The sequence below is a fragment of the Dasypus novemcinctus genome, chromosome 19 (assembly GCF_030445035.2).
Source record: "Dasypus novemcinctus isolate mDasNov1 chromosome 19, mDasNov1.1.hap2, whole genome shotgun sequence".
NCBI lineage: Eukaryota > Metazoa > Chordata > Mammalia > Cingulata > Dasypodidae > Dasypus > Dasypus novemcinctus.
The window spans coordinates 17534252-17547372 of NC_080691.1; the positions used below are offsets into that span (position 1 = coordinate 17534252).

Genomic DNA, 13121 nt, shown 5'->3' on the forward strand with positions numbered 1-13121 from the left:
TGTGGGACAATGGTGGTAGGAATACAAAGTTAAATCAGACTGAACTTACTGATATGGACCCACTAAGCAGAGATTCTGCTGCAGCTCGAGGGGTTAGAAAGGGCTCTAACAGTTAGGATGGGTGGCTGGCTAAAACATGGATCAAAAGATGGCCAGTATTACCTGAGGCTGAAACACCAGACTGCCCTGGTATACTATAGATGAGGGGATGCAAAGGCTGAGACAGACTGGAATGTTAGAATAGATTTATCATGTAAAACCTGCGTATCCACCACAGGAATGTCCAGGGACACAGACTGTGAGGAATAGATTTGTGAGACTAACTCCATCTTCCCTGAAGAGCTCTGTGGTTGCTCTTCTCTGTATATAAGATATTACCTTGGGAACTGCTGTCACTAAACTGGGATCCTTAAAAACTATGGGGATGATTGGCTCATGGGTCAGCAGAAGCCAAGTGGCAGCACTTAATTGCCAAAGACAAAGTGGGCATGGCTACCACAATGAACAGCAGACTCAAAGCAGCAATTAAAAATTGTCTGAGTACCAGAGACCTGTGGCATTGGCTAATAAATTATGGGGTACCTAGAAGTAAAATAGATGGACAGGCTACTAAATTCCTACTTGATCTGTATAAGCAGAGAAGTTCTGGGTCAAGGGAACAGAAGTCTAACTTTAATAAAGAAACAGAGAGTCACAGCCCCTTCATCAAATCCCAGACTTGAGAGAGTTTATAGACCCAGAGCTCCTTGAATGAGGGGAAGGCCAGGTTCCCTGGGGAAAGGGTCTTGTTACATGACCAAAACCTTATAGTTAATCTTCCTCCCCACCTTCCCCAAAGAGACCTATGGTGTTTTACCAGGGTAACCGTGCATTGGGGTAAAGGAAACAATCAGACACTTTGGGTATTAGACACTGGGTTAGAAGTGACATTAATTTCCAGAGACCCAAAATGTCACTGTGGTCCACCATTCAAGAACCACATTGGTTCCTGACTTGCGGAGTGAGGGCTATTACGGTAGGACAGGCCAAGTGGAAGCCAATAGAACTGCACCTACCTAGCAAAATAGTAACTCAAAAGTGTAGCAGTTTTATATTGTTCTTGAATTCCAAAAATAGATACTGGATTATAATGTAAACTTGTCTATACCTGGGTATGGTTAAATTATGATTAGGGCTTTGATTGGGCCATGTCAGTAGGGTGTTGAGTTCCCACCCTTTGGTGGGTGGGGACTCAGAGATAAAAGACATGGCAAAGGACAGAGTTAGAGTTTTGATGCTGTTTCGTGAGCTGGAGCCCCAGGAAGTAAGCATACAGAGGAGCTTGGCCGTGAGGAAAGAGAAAAGGCCCTGGGAAGAGAAACAAGCCATTCAGCTAATAGTCTACAGCTGGACTTGTTGAGAAAACAAAGGCGCTGAGCCCAGAGAAAAATGAACCCTGGGGAAGAGAGGAACCCAGGAAGTCTGAACCCTGGCAGCCTTTAGCAGTCATCTTGCTCCAACATAAGGCAATAGACTTTGGTGAAGGAAGTAATTTACACTTTATGGCCTGCTAAATGTAAGCTTCTACCTCAAACACCCTTTATAAAAACCAAACGATTCCAGGTATTTTTCATCAGCAACCCTTTGGCTGACTAATGCAAAAAGCAATACTGGAAAAAGAAAAAAGGAATAAAAAGAAAAAGAAGAAAAAAAGCAATACTGGATTTCTGAAGGGACTGTAAAGATTGGTGTCACGAACAAGGACTTGAAGGATGCAGGGGTGGTGATTCCCACCACATCCCCATTCAACTCTCTTCTTTAGCCTGTGTGGAAAACAGATGAATCTTGGAAGATGAGAGTGGATTATTGTAAACTTAACAAAGTGGTGACTCCCTCTGCAGCTGCCATCCTAGATGTGGTATCATTGCTCGAGCAAATCAACAAATTCCCTGGTAACCTGGTATGCAGCTACTGATCTGGAAAATGCTTTTTTCTCAATTGCTCTTAGAAAGGACCACAAGAAACAGTTTGCTTTCAGCTGGCAAGGCCAGAAATATACCTTCACTGTCCTACCTCAAGGGCATATCAACTCTCCAGTCCTATGTCATAATATTGTCTGCAGGGACCTTGATCGTCTCTCCCTCCCACAAGACATCACACTGGTCCATTATATTAATAACATCATGTTGACTGGACCTAGTGAGCAAGAAGTAGCAACCACTCTAGACTTATTGCATAAGTGAAGATAGGAGATAAAGCCAACAAAAACACAGGGGCCTTTCACCTCAGTGAAATTTCTAGATGTCCAGTGGTATGGAGCTTGTCGAGATAGCCCTTCTGAAGTGAAGGATAAGCTGTTGCACCTGACCCCTCTGACAACAAAAAAGAGGAACAATACCTAGTTGGCCTCTTCGGGTGTTGGAAACAACATGTTCCTTGTTTGGGTGTGCTACTCTGGCCCATTTACCCAGGGACCAAAAAGCTCCTAGTTTTGAATGTGACAGGTCCAGGCTGCTGTGCAAGATGCACTACCACTTGGGTCATATGATCTAGCAGATCCAATAGTGACGGATGTGTCAAATAGAGAGGCTGTCTGGAGACTTTGGCAGTCCCCTATAAGAGAATCACAAGACAGACTCTCAGGATTTTAGAGCAAAGCCCTGCCATCCTCTGCAGATAACTACTCTCCTTTTGAGAAACAGCTTTTGGCCTGCTACTGGGCCTGAGTAGAGACTGAGTGCTTAACCATGGACCACCAAGTTACCAGGAGACCTGAGTTGCCTATCATGAGCTGGGTATTTTGTGACCCACCAAACCACCAAGTTGGGGGTGCACAGCAGCACCCCATCATAAAATGGAAGTGGTATATATGAGACAAGGTCCAAGTGGGTCCTGAAGGCACAAGTAAGTTACATGAGGAAGTGGCCCAAATACCCATGGCCACCACTCCTGCCATATTACCTTCTCTTTCCCAGCCCACAGCCATTGCCTCTTGGGGAGTTCTTATAATCATTTGCCTGCAGAAGAGAAAACTCAGGCCTGGTTTACAGACGGTTCTGCATAATACACAAGTACCACACGGAAGTGGATAGCTGCAGCACTGCAGGCCCTTTCTGGGACATCCCTGAAGGACCAATGTTTCCCAGTGGTGAGAGGAAATCCTCCCAGTGGATTTTTGAGCACTGCACCTGGTTGTTCATTTTGCTTGAAAGAAGAAATGGCCAGAGGTGTGTGTGTATACTGATTCATGGGCTGTTGCCAATGGTTTGGCTGAATGGTCAGGGACTTGGAAGGCACGATTGGAAAATTGGTGACAAAGTGGTCTGGTGAAGAGGTATGAGGTTAGACCTTTCTGAGTGGGCAAAAAATGTGAAGATATTTGTGTCCCACATAAATACTCACAAGAGGGTGACTTCAGCAGAGGTATGATTTTAATAATCAAATGGGTAAGATGACCTGTTCTGTGAATAGCAATCAGCCTCCTTCCCCAGCCATTCCTGCTGCTGCCCAATGGGTTCATGAATAAAATGACCATGGGAGTAGTGACAGAGGTTTTGCAAGGGCTCAGCAACATGGACTTCCCCTCACCAAGGCTGATCTGGTTACGGCCACTGCTAAGTGCCCAATCTGCCACCAGCAGAGACCCATACTTAGCCCCCAATATGGCACCATTCCCCAAGGTGATCAGCCTGCTACCTGGTGATTACACTGGACCACTTCCTTTGTGGAAGGGGCAGTGATTTGTTCTAATTGGAATAGACACATATTCCAGATATGAGTTTGCCCTCTCTCATGCAATGCTTCTGCCAAAACTACCATTCGTGGACTTAGAGAATGTCTTATCCAGCGTCATGGTATTCCACATAGCACTGCTTCTGATCAAGGAACCCACTTCACAGCAAATGATATATGGGAATGGGCACATGCTCAGGGAATCACTGGTCTTACCCTGTTTCCCATCATCCTGAAGCAGCTCGATTGAAAGAATGGTAGAATGGCCTTCTGAACTACGTGGCAATACCTTGCAGGTCTGGGGTATTGTTTTCCAGGAGGCTGGGTATACTCTATATCAGAATCCACTTTATGATGCTGTTTCTTCCATAGCCAGGATTCATGGAGCCAAGAATCATGGGGTGGAAATGGGAGCGGCACCTTCCACTATTACCCCTAGTCTTAGTTTACCAAAGGCCTGCTGATACAAAGTACCAGAAATAGGTTGGCTTTTATAATGTGAATTTTATTAGGGGAAAAAGCTTATAGTTCTGAGGTGGTGAAATGCACAAATCAAGGCACCATCACAGATGCTGCCTCATCAAAATCAGCTACTAACTGAATAATAAAAATAAATAAATATAAAAATAAAATTTAAAAAAAATTTTTTAATCAGTTACTATTTGTTAGCCCTTGGGTCATGTCACATGGGAAGCAAGATGGTGCCAAGGTCCCTGCCTTCCCCTCTGGGCTCATAGTCTCCCAGAGTCCTGCCGTGGGAGATTAAGCTTATGTCTTTCCCGATCTCCTTTCTCAGTCTCTCTTTGTCCCCAAGTTCAGCTGTTGGCTATCAGGCATATGGCTCATCTCTTCACCCTTATGCTGCTCCATGGGCCCAGCCCCTTGTAGGCCTCTTCCCATGCCACTGTGCTCTGCTGATTTCCAGTTCTGGGACCTCTCTCAGCCTCTCAGGGCTTCTGTTTTTCTGCATTCCTCTCTTTCACACGGCAGGACTGAAATGGTGGCTTCCTTCTCTGTCCTCTTTCTGTCTCCATTTACGTTAGACCCAGCAAGAAGGTAGAGACTCAACTGAGTAATGCCTCACCGATACAGTCCAATTAAAAGGGCCTCATATCCATAGGAATGGGTTAGTTCTTCAAGAACATAATCTTTTTCTTTTTGGGATTCAGAAAATGCTCTAATAATGACTGAATTGATGAATGCACAACTGTGTCATTATGCCAAATACCACTGATTGTACACTTTGGATGGATTGTATGCCTTATTAATATGTATCAATAAAAGTGACTTGCTTAAAAAAGTAATAATATTAACTTCAAACTGTCACATTCCTAGTGATTCACTAGGAAAATTTTTGCCTCCTGTCCCTGCAATCCTAAGCTCTTCTGGTCTACAGGTCTCAGTTCTAAAGCAGGCTAGTAAAATATGGAATCAATTGATGGATCTAGAACCTGGCAAAAAAGTCCACGTGGACATCAGTACCCCCAGATGGCTGCTGGAAGACTCTCATGAGATTCTCCCATTCAGAATGAGATTTCCTTGGGAAGCCAAGAGAAACCCTGGATAATCTCCTTATCATTGTACCCTCCAGAGGGATTGATGGGTGGGGTGATTGATCAAAGCAGCAAACAGCTAGAACTCCTCCCCTGCCAATGGCAAAGGGGTAGTATAATTAATGGGTTAAAAGCAAGTGCAAGGGAAGTGGACTTGGCCCAGTGGTTAGGGCGTCCGCCTACCACATGGGAGGTCTGCAGTTCAAACCCCGGGCCTCCTTGACCCGTGTGGAGCTGGCCCACACACAGTGCTGATGCACGCAAGGAGTGCCCTGCCACACAGGGGTATCCCCCAGGGAAGGGAGACCCACGTGCAAGGAGTGCGCCCTGTAAGGAGAGCCGCCCAGCACGAAAGAAAGTGCAGCCTGCCCAGGAATGGTGCTGCACACACGGAGAGCTGGCACAACAAGATGACGCAATGAAAGAGACACAGATTCCTGTGCCGCTGACAACAACAGAAGCGGACAAAGAAGACGCAGCAAATAAACACAGAGAACAGACAACCAGGGTAGGGGGAGGGAGAAAGATAAATAAATAAATCTTTAAAAGAAAAAAAAGAAACACAGATTCCCGGTGCCGCTGATAAGGACAGAAGCAGTCACAGAAAAACATACAGCGAATGGACACAGAGAGCAGACGACAGGGCAGTGGGGGAAAGGGGAGAGAAATAAATAAATAAATCTTTAAAAAAAAAAAAAGCAAGTGCAGCGGCCTTATGCTCTTTCTTGCCTTTGCCCTATCCCTGTGCCTGTTCATGCCTTATTCTGGCCTTCTTTGCCCCTGCCTAGATCAATATGCAAGTAATAAACCTGGGGGATTCATAACCTATAATGGGGAATTGTATTCTATAAATCAATCCGCTTTATCACTCTTCAGCCCTTTCCTTTCTACCTGGGATTTTCTCCTATTTCTCTTCCCTCCCCACCTTAATAAATTACTGGCCAAATCAATATGGCTTGCTTTTGAAATTCATTTCTTGCAGCTTAGCCAAGAACCTAGACAAAATCCGGTAAGAATTCTAAAAGGAGGAGTGCTTCCACCAGGAGACACAATGACTCCAGTGAAGTGGACGTTAAGACTGCTACCTGATCACTTTGGGCTCCTCATACCTTTGAATCAGTAGGCAAAGAAGAGAATTACTGTACTGGCTGGGGTGATTGAGCCTGACTATGAAGGCGAAAATAGGACTGCATCTGCACGATGGAAAAAAAGAAGAGTTTGCCTGGAATACAGGAGATTCCCTGGAGAGTTTCTTAGTACCACCATGCCTTGTAATTAAAGTCAATGGAAAACTGCAACAACCCAATCCAGGCAGGACTAACTACAGGCATGAAGGTCTGGGTCATCCCACCAGGCAAATAACCACGGCCAACTGAGGTGCTTGCTGAGGGTAGAAGAACATGGAACAGGTAGTGGAAGAAGGTACCAATAAATATAAACTATGACCACGTGACCAGTTCCAGAAATGAGGATTTTAACTGTCATAAATATTTCTTCCTTGTTTTGTTATGAGTGTTTGTATATGTACATAAAACAAGTATCTCTGTTTTCTTCCCTATCTTATCCCCTTATCATATGACATAAATTGTATTAGTTTCATGTCATAGTAATTAAGTGATAGAATGCCAAGTTTAAGAGTGAATATTACCCAAGGACTGGCACCCTATTCTGGAGGAATTTAGTGTGTTTTCTGTTACATGCAGGACAGTTAAGTATTGTTGGGTGAGAAAATATGTCTGTTACTGTTTTTATTTAGAGATAAATAAATGGTATGGTTTAGGTTGTGAGTATGGCTGCCAAGTTGACTGTGATGGTTAGGCTCATGTATCAACTCGGCCAGGTAATGGTGCCCAGAAGTGATTTCAGCAGTCGGAAGAGAGAATTCCAGTCTCTACTTCAGACAGACAGCTTCTCCTGGGGAACTTCATCAGAGTCCCTAGCTTGCAGCCAGCCCTAGGAGTTTGGACTCATGCATCCCCACAGCCACGTGAGACAATATTATAAAATCTCATAATATTTATAGATATCTACTATCCATTGTTTCCCTAGAATACCCTAATACAGACATCATCAAGAAAATGAAAAGACAAGCCACAAAGCCATAGACTCAGAGAAGATATTTGCAAATCAAATGTCTGATAAAGGACTTATATCTGAAACATATATAGAAATCTTACAACTCAATAATAAGAAAACAAACAATCCAATTTTAAAAACTGGGAATAGGGAAGCAGACTTGGCCCAGTAGTTAGGGTGTCCGTCTACCACATGGGAGGTCTGCGGTTCAAACCCCAGGCCTCCTTGACCCATGTGGAGCTGGCCCATGCTCAGTGCTGATGCGCGCAAAGAGTGCCCTGCCACGCAGGGGTGTCCCCCGCGTAGGGGAGCCCCACGCGCAAGGAGTGCACCCCGTAAGGAGAGCCACCCAGCGCAAAAAAGTGCAGCCTGCCCAGGAATGGTGCCACATACATGGAGAGCTGACACAACAAGATGATGCAACAACAACAAAAGAAACACAGATTCCCGTGCTGCTGACAACAGAAGCGGGCAAAGAAGAACACACAGCAAATAGACACAACAGAACAGACAACTGGGGCGGGGGAAGGGGAGAGAAATAAATAAATCTTTAAAAAAAAAAAAGTGGGAATAAGATTAGAATACACACTTCGCCAAAGAAGATATACAGCTGGCTAATAGGCACATCAGTAGTCAATAGGGAAATGCAAATTAAAACCACAATGAGGTACTATCCATACATTAGAATAGCTATCATCAGAAAGACAGATAAGTGTTGGCAAGGATGTGAAAAAACTGGAACCCTCATATATTTCTGATGGAAATGTAAAAATGGTGAAGTTATTTTAAAAAGTTTCACAGCACCTTAAAAAGTTGAAACTAAACTTATCATACAACCCAGCAATTGAGCTCCTAGATGGTAAGTGGATAAAAGTCACACTTCCATGACTACATATTACTAAAACTCACCAATTTGCAAAAGATAATTTGAATGTCATGTAACTATTAAGAAAAAAAATTTTTTTTAAAGATTTATTTATTTTCGCCCTTCCCCTCCTCCCACCCTGCTGTTTTTGTTGTCTGTGTCCATTCGTTGTGTGATCTTCTGTACCTATTTCTCTTTTTGTTTTCTCTTCTCTTCTCTTCTTTCTCCTCTAGGATTCACCGGGATTTGATTCTAGGGACCGCTGATGTGGAGAGAAGTTTCCTGTCAATTGTGCTACCTCAGTTCCTAGTCTCTACTGCACTTCACCTTGACTCGCCCCTTGTCTCTCTTTTGACATGTCATCATCTTGCTGCGTGACTCACTTGCGCAGGCACGGGCTCACCATGTGGGTACTCACACGGGCACTGGCTTGCTGCACAGGCACGCTCTCTCTTCTTTTTCACCAGGAGGCCCAAGGGATCGAACCCAGGTCCTCCCATATGGTAGGCAGAAGCTCTATCACTTGAGCCACATCTGCTTCCCAGGAAATTTAATTCATAGTTAACTCCCCAAAAATAAAACTCCAGGTCCAGACAATTTTACTGGAGGATCCTACCAATCATTTAAAGAAGAATTAACACCAGTTCTACATAATCTCTTCCAGAAAGTAATTTCCTATGAGCCTATAATTATCAAAATAAAAAGTTAAAAAAAAAAAGACTACATATTGTATGGAATCAGTATATGAAATATCCAGAAAAGGCAATATAGAGATAGAAAGCAGATCAGTGGTTACTTGCAACTTGGGAATGAAAGCAGGGATTAACTGCAAACAGGCACAAGGGAATTTGGGGGATGATACAAATGTTCTAAAACACCATTGTGGTAATGGTTACACAACTTTATAACTTTACTTAAAAATCTTTGAATTGTTCAATATACTATCCAAATCTTATGTTATCTATAAGTTATACCTTAATAAAGCTGTTTTAAAAAAAAAAAAAAAAAGGAGTATCAATATAAACTCACTTATACCGGGATTATCCAGAAACCTTCTCAAGTAGTCTTACCTGAGATTCCTTCAGTGCTTGCTTTCCCCACCAAATTGGGTTGGTATCAACTACGATAACTAGAAGATTCAATTCATCCTCTGAAAATATTAATAAAAAATAAAAACATTAGCTTCATAAAAGTGAGTCAAATGTAACATTCCCAAATAGTAAATTAAACCCAGAGCAAGCACACATTACACATCTTTAACTGTTTATCACCCTACAATTGTGAGATTAACAGAAAGCCAAGTTCTTTTAAAGATTTCAAGCTCACTGAGCCCTCAGCAAACTCTCTCCTGCTTCCTGTACCACTATATCTTCTCCCTCTTCATCTGTCCAGCTACATGGTCTTTTTTTTTAAAAGATTTATTTTATGCATTTATTTCTCCCCACCCCCTTGCTCAGTCTGTTCATCTTCCTCGTTCCTTTAGGAGGCACCAGGAGCCAATCCAGGAACCTCCAATGTGGGAGGGAGGTGTCTACCACTTGAGTCACGTCCGCTCCCTGCTTTGTTGTGTCTCTCATTGTTTTTCCTCCCCACGTCCCTTGTTGCATCATCTTGTTGCATCAGCTCACCACGCCTGCCTATCATGTCAGTTCACTGTCTTCTTTAGGAGGCACCAGGTATCTCTGTTCCCTGCTTTGTTGTGTCTTCCATTATGTTCTTTTCTTCTTGTGTCTCTTGTTGTAGCAGCTTGCTGCACCTGCCCATCATGCCAGCTCACTATCTTCTTTAGGAGGCACCAGGATCCATATCAGAGACCTCCCATGTAGTAGGCGGAAGCCCCATCGCCTGAGCCACAACCACTTCCCCATATGGTCTCTCTTGGGTCATGGGAGTAAAGCTCTGACAAAGTCCTTCATACCTAGATATTGAGTACTTACACTAAGATCCACTAGCATATAAATTCTGTGAGGGTGGGGATGTTTGTCTATTTTGCTCACTTCTTACCCTCAGCTCCTAGCACATTGTCTAGCATGTAGCAGATACTCAGTAAATATCCACTGAATGCATCCAAAGGTATTTGCATGTTAAGTACCTATTCAAGGACAAAAAATACTAATGAATCACTAGTAGTAGAATTTCAGGCATTGGGGTTCAAGGGAAACATGAGAGCCAATTCACCTCGAAGTCCATCAAATAGCCTAGTAGCATGACCAGTTGTAGTTAGGAACCAGTTTTTAAAAGGTCAAAACCAAAGGGGAAAGAACAACTACTATATAAAGGAGATTTTACTCTGAAAAGGAATTAGCGGCACCCTGACTTACTTTGGAATTTATGCTCCCCAGTGTAACAAGAGTTAGACTCATTTATACGATCTCTATACATTGCTCTTCTGCCTCTTTAATTTAAACCTAAAATTAGCACTATACTTGATAAATATATGTCCCAGAGACTTAAATCCCTGGTCCATCCATGTGCCAGTTGGGCCCTGAATTTCAGCAGAGTCGCAACACCTACTCTCCAGGTCATTGGACTCACCCGGGATAACTAACAAGGACATGATGATGGACAATGCCCACCCGAAGGAACAGAGAGAGTCTGCAACTGCAAGTAAGACAGCCCCATCCATCTGCCCCATGGGATCTAATCCCCCTCTTAATTAGAAGCAGAGTAAGCATCACCATTCTAAAATCCTCAAGATTGGGGAATGACTAATCAACTAAAGTAGACATTATTATTCTACTATAGACTTACTACTATTCTAGCAATGGAAGAATTCTTACCATTGATGTAAAAGCAGTGGCCACCAGACGTTCTGAAGGATGGCAGAGGGAAGAATAGGTGTAATATGGGGGCATTTTTGGGACATTGGATTTGTTCTGCATTACACTGCGATGACAGATATACAGGTCACTGTATATTTGTCATAACTTACAAAATGATGCAGGACAGGGTGTAAACTACATTGTAAACTGTAGTCCATGGTTAGTTGCAATGTTTCAATATGTGTTCATCAATTTTAACAAATGTACCACACTAATGAAGGAAGTTGTTAATATGGGAAAGTGTGGGAGGGGAAGGGTGTGGGGAATATGGGAATCCCTTATGTAATATTTATATAATCTAAAGTTTCTTTTTTTTTTAAAAGTTAACTAAAAAAAAAGAAGAAAGAAAAGGATTTATACTACTATTCAAAGAGACAGGCACAACTTAACAGGCTACCTTAACACTTTAATCCATTCAACGAACATTTTCACTAGATACCAGCATTAGATGTTGAGGTTATTGGGCCCAAAACCTCAAGGAACTTACAGTCTAAGAGGCAAGAAATATATGAACCCACAAGTGCATGCTGTTATGAAAAGCCCAGGGTGCTCACATAATAGCAAAAAGCAGTAATGCCTTTCCTATCTCCATACACTTCTTCCTGCAGTTTCCCATCTCCTATATCAGGACAATTCTCACCCCATCTCTGATTTCTACATATTCAAATCCTACTTACTCTTCAAGGCCCAAAACTTAGCTGCCTCTTCCTTCTAACAGCCTGCCTCAGGTTTTCCAGCAGGGGAAATGGAATATAATCCCATAATCCCAAACATCCTGACAACTCAACTAGAGACATTATAATCATCTTTCATCAAGTCTAAGACGTACCTTTTTTTTTAACAGTTGCTGAAATCAGGATGGTATCTTACAATTAAAATTGGAAACACTTTTTCTCTCTTAATGGTATATAAAATAATGGTACAATTTATAATCAATGTCTTAGATTAGAAGAAATATGGTAATCCCGTTTTGCAAATGAAAGTAACTTGCCCAAAGTCACAAGGCCTTCTAGAAAGTGACAAAGCCAAAGCTCTGCTTTGAAGACACATCTGCCTGACTGTAAAGACTGGTTTTTCATTGCTTCTCTGAACATTCACAGCACTAACTCTTCTAACGACCCCTTAGCACATACTACCTCATTTTACAGTTAGTTGAGGTTTTCTGATCTCTTTTCTGATCTACTAGACTGTAGACTCCTTAAAGAAAGGTGATTTTTGTTAATCCTGGGATAAATAAAATAATGCATGTAAAATATTCACCAAAGTGCCTAGCACTGAAGAAGTATTTAATTACAATCTTTCCCACAGGCCTCACTTGTATGTTCATAAGTCCTCAAGCCTTAAGCCTTATCTCCCATCAGGGACCACCTCACAATTCTCGGGGCTACTCCTTCCTTGCTAGTATCAAGAAGACTGAGAAAATGACAACGTGTTGCCTGTCAGGAGAGCTGTGTTTCAACACACATGCAGTGATCCTCAGTTTCAACCTCCTCAGCTATAAATGGACAACAGTGCCAAGTCTGCTCACCTCAGATTGTGGTGTTGATTTAAAGAAATAAAGGAAGCATGGATGACTGTTACAGCCTCCAAATGGGCCCCCCTATTTCTATGCTTCCTCCCCACAATCCATTTTCCACCAGTAGCCAAAGGACTCTTTTAAGAATTTAAATCATTACTTGCATAAAACCCTACAAAGGCTTTTATCACACTTAAAAATAAAGCTCAAGCTCTTTATGGCCTACAAGCATGATCTGACACCTGGTTAGCTCCCTGGCCTCATCCCCTCTCCCTGTCCTTCTCACTCACTTTGCTCTGGCCAGCCTGGCCTCCTTTTTCTTCCTCTAAGGCATCAGGCTCTGTAACTGTTGCTTTAACAGATGAAAGAAGGCCTCCCCACTTTCCTCTGTCCGTAAGTTTGTTTCTTTCCGCACAGTGTAATGTGGTCACTGGAAGTTGTTGTTTTAGGTACCGGGGAGGGAAATGAACCCCGGACCTCGTATGTGGGAAGCCGATGCTCAACCACTGAGGCACATCGGCTCCGGAGTTGGTTTATTTGCTTGTTACTTGTTTTTTTTTTTGTTTTTAGGAGGCTCC

At 42.8% G+C, this 13121-nt stretch overlaps 1 protein-coding gene across 3 annotated transcripts in view; it reads right to left on the bottom strand.

Annotated features, from left to right (window-relative positions):
* GTF2H3 (general transcription factor IIH subunit 3) overlaps positions 1-13121 on the bottom strand; it is a 47393-nt gene that overhangs the window by 33774 nt on the left and 498 nt on the right. For all 3 annotated transcript variants that reach the window (XM_004459264.5, XM_058281263.2, XM_023589001.2), the window contains exon 2: positions 9276-9355. In XM_004459264.5, coding sequence (XP_004459321.2) covers positions 9276-9355 — 80 coding nt within the window. The remainder of the gene's footprint in view (positions 1-9275; positions 9356-13121) is intronic.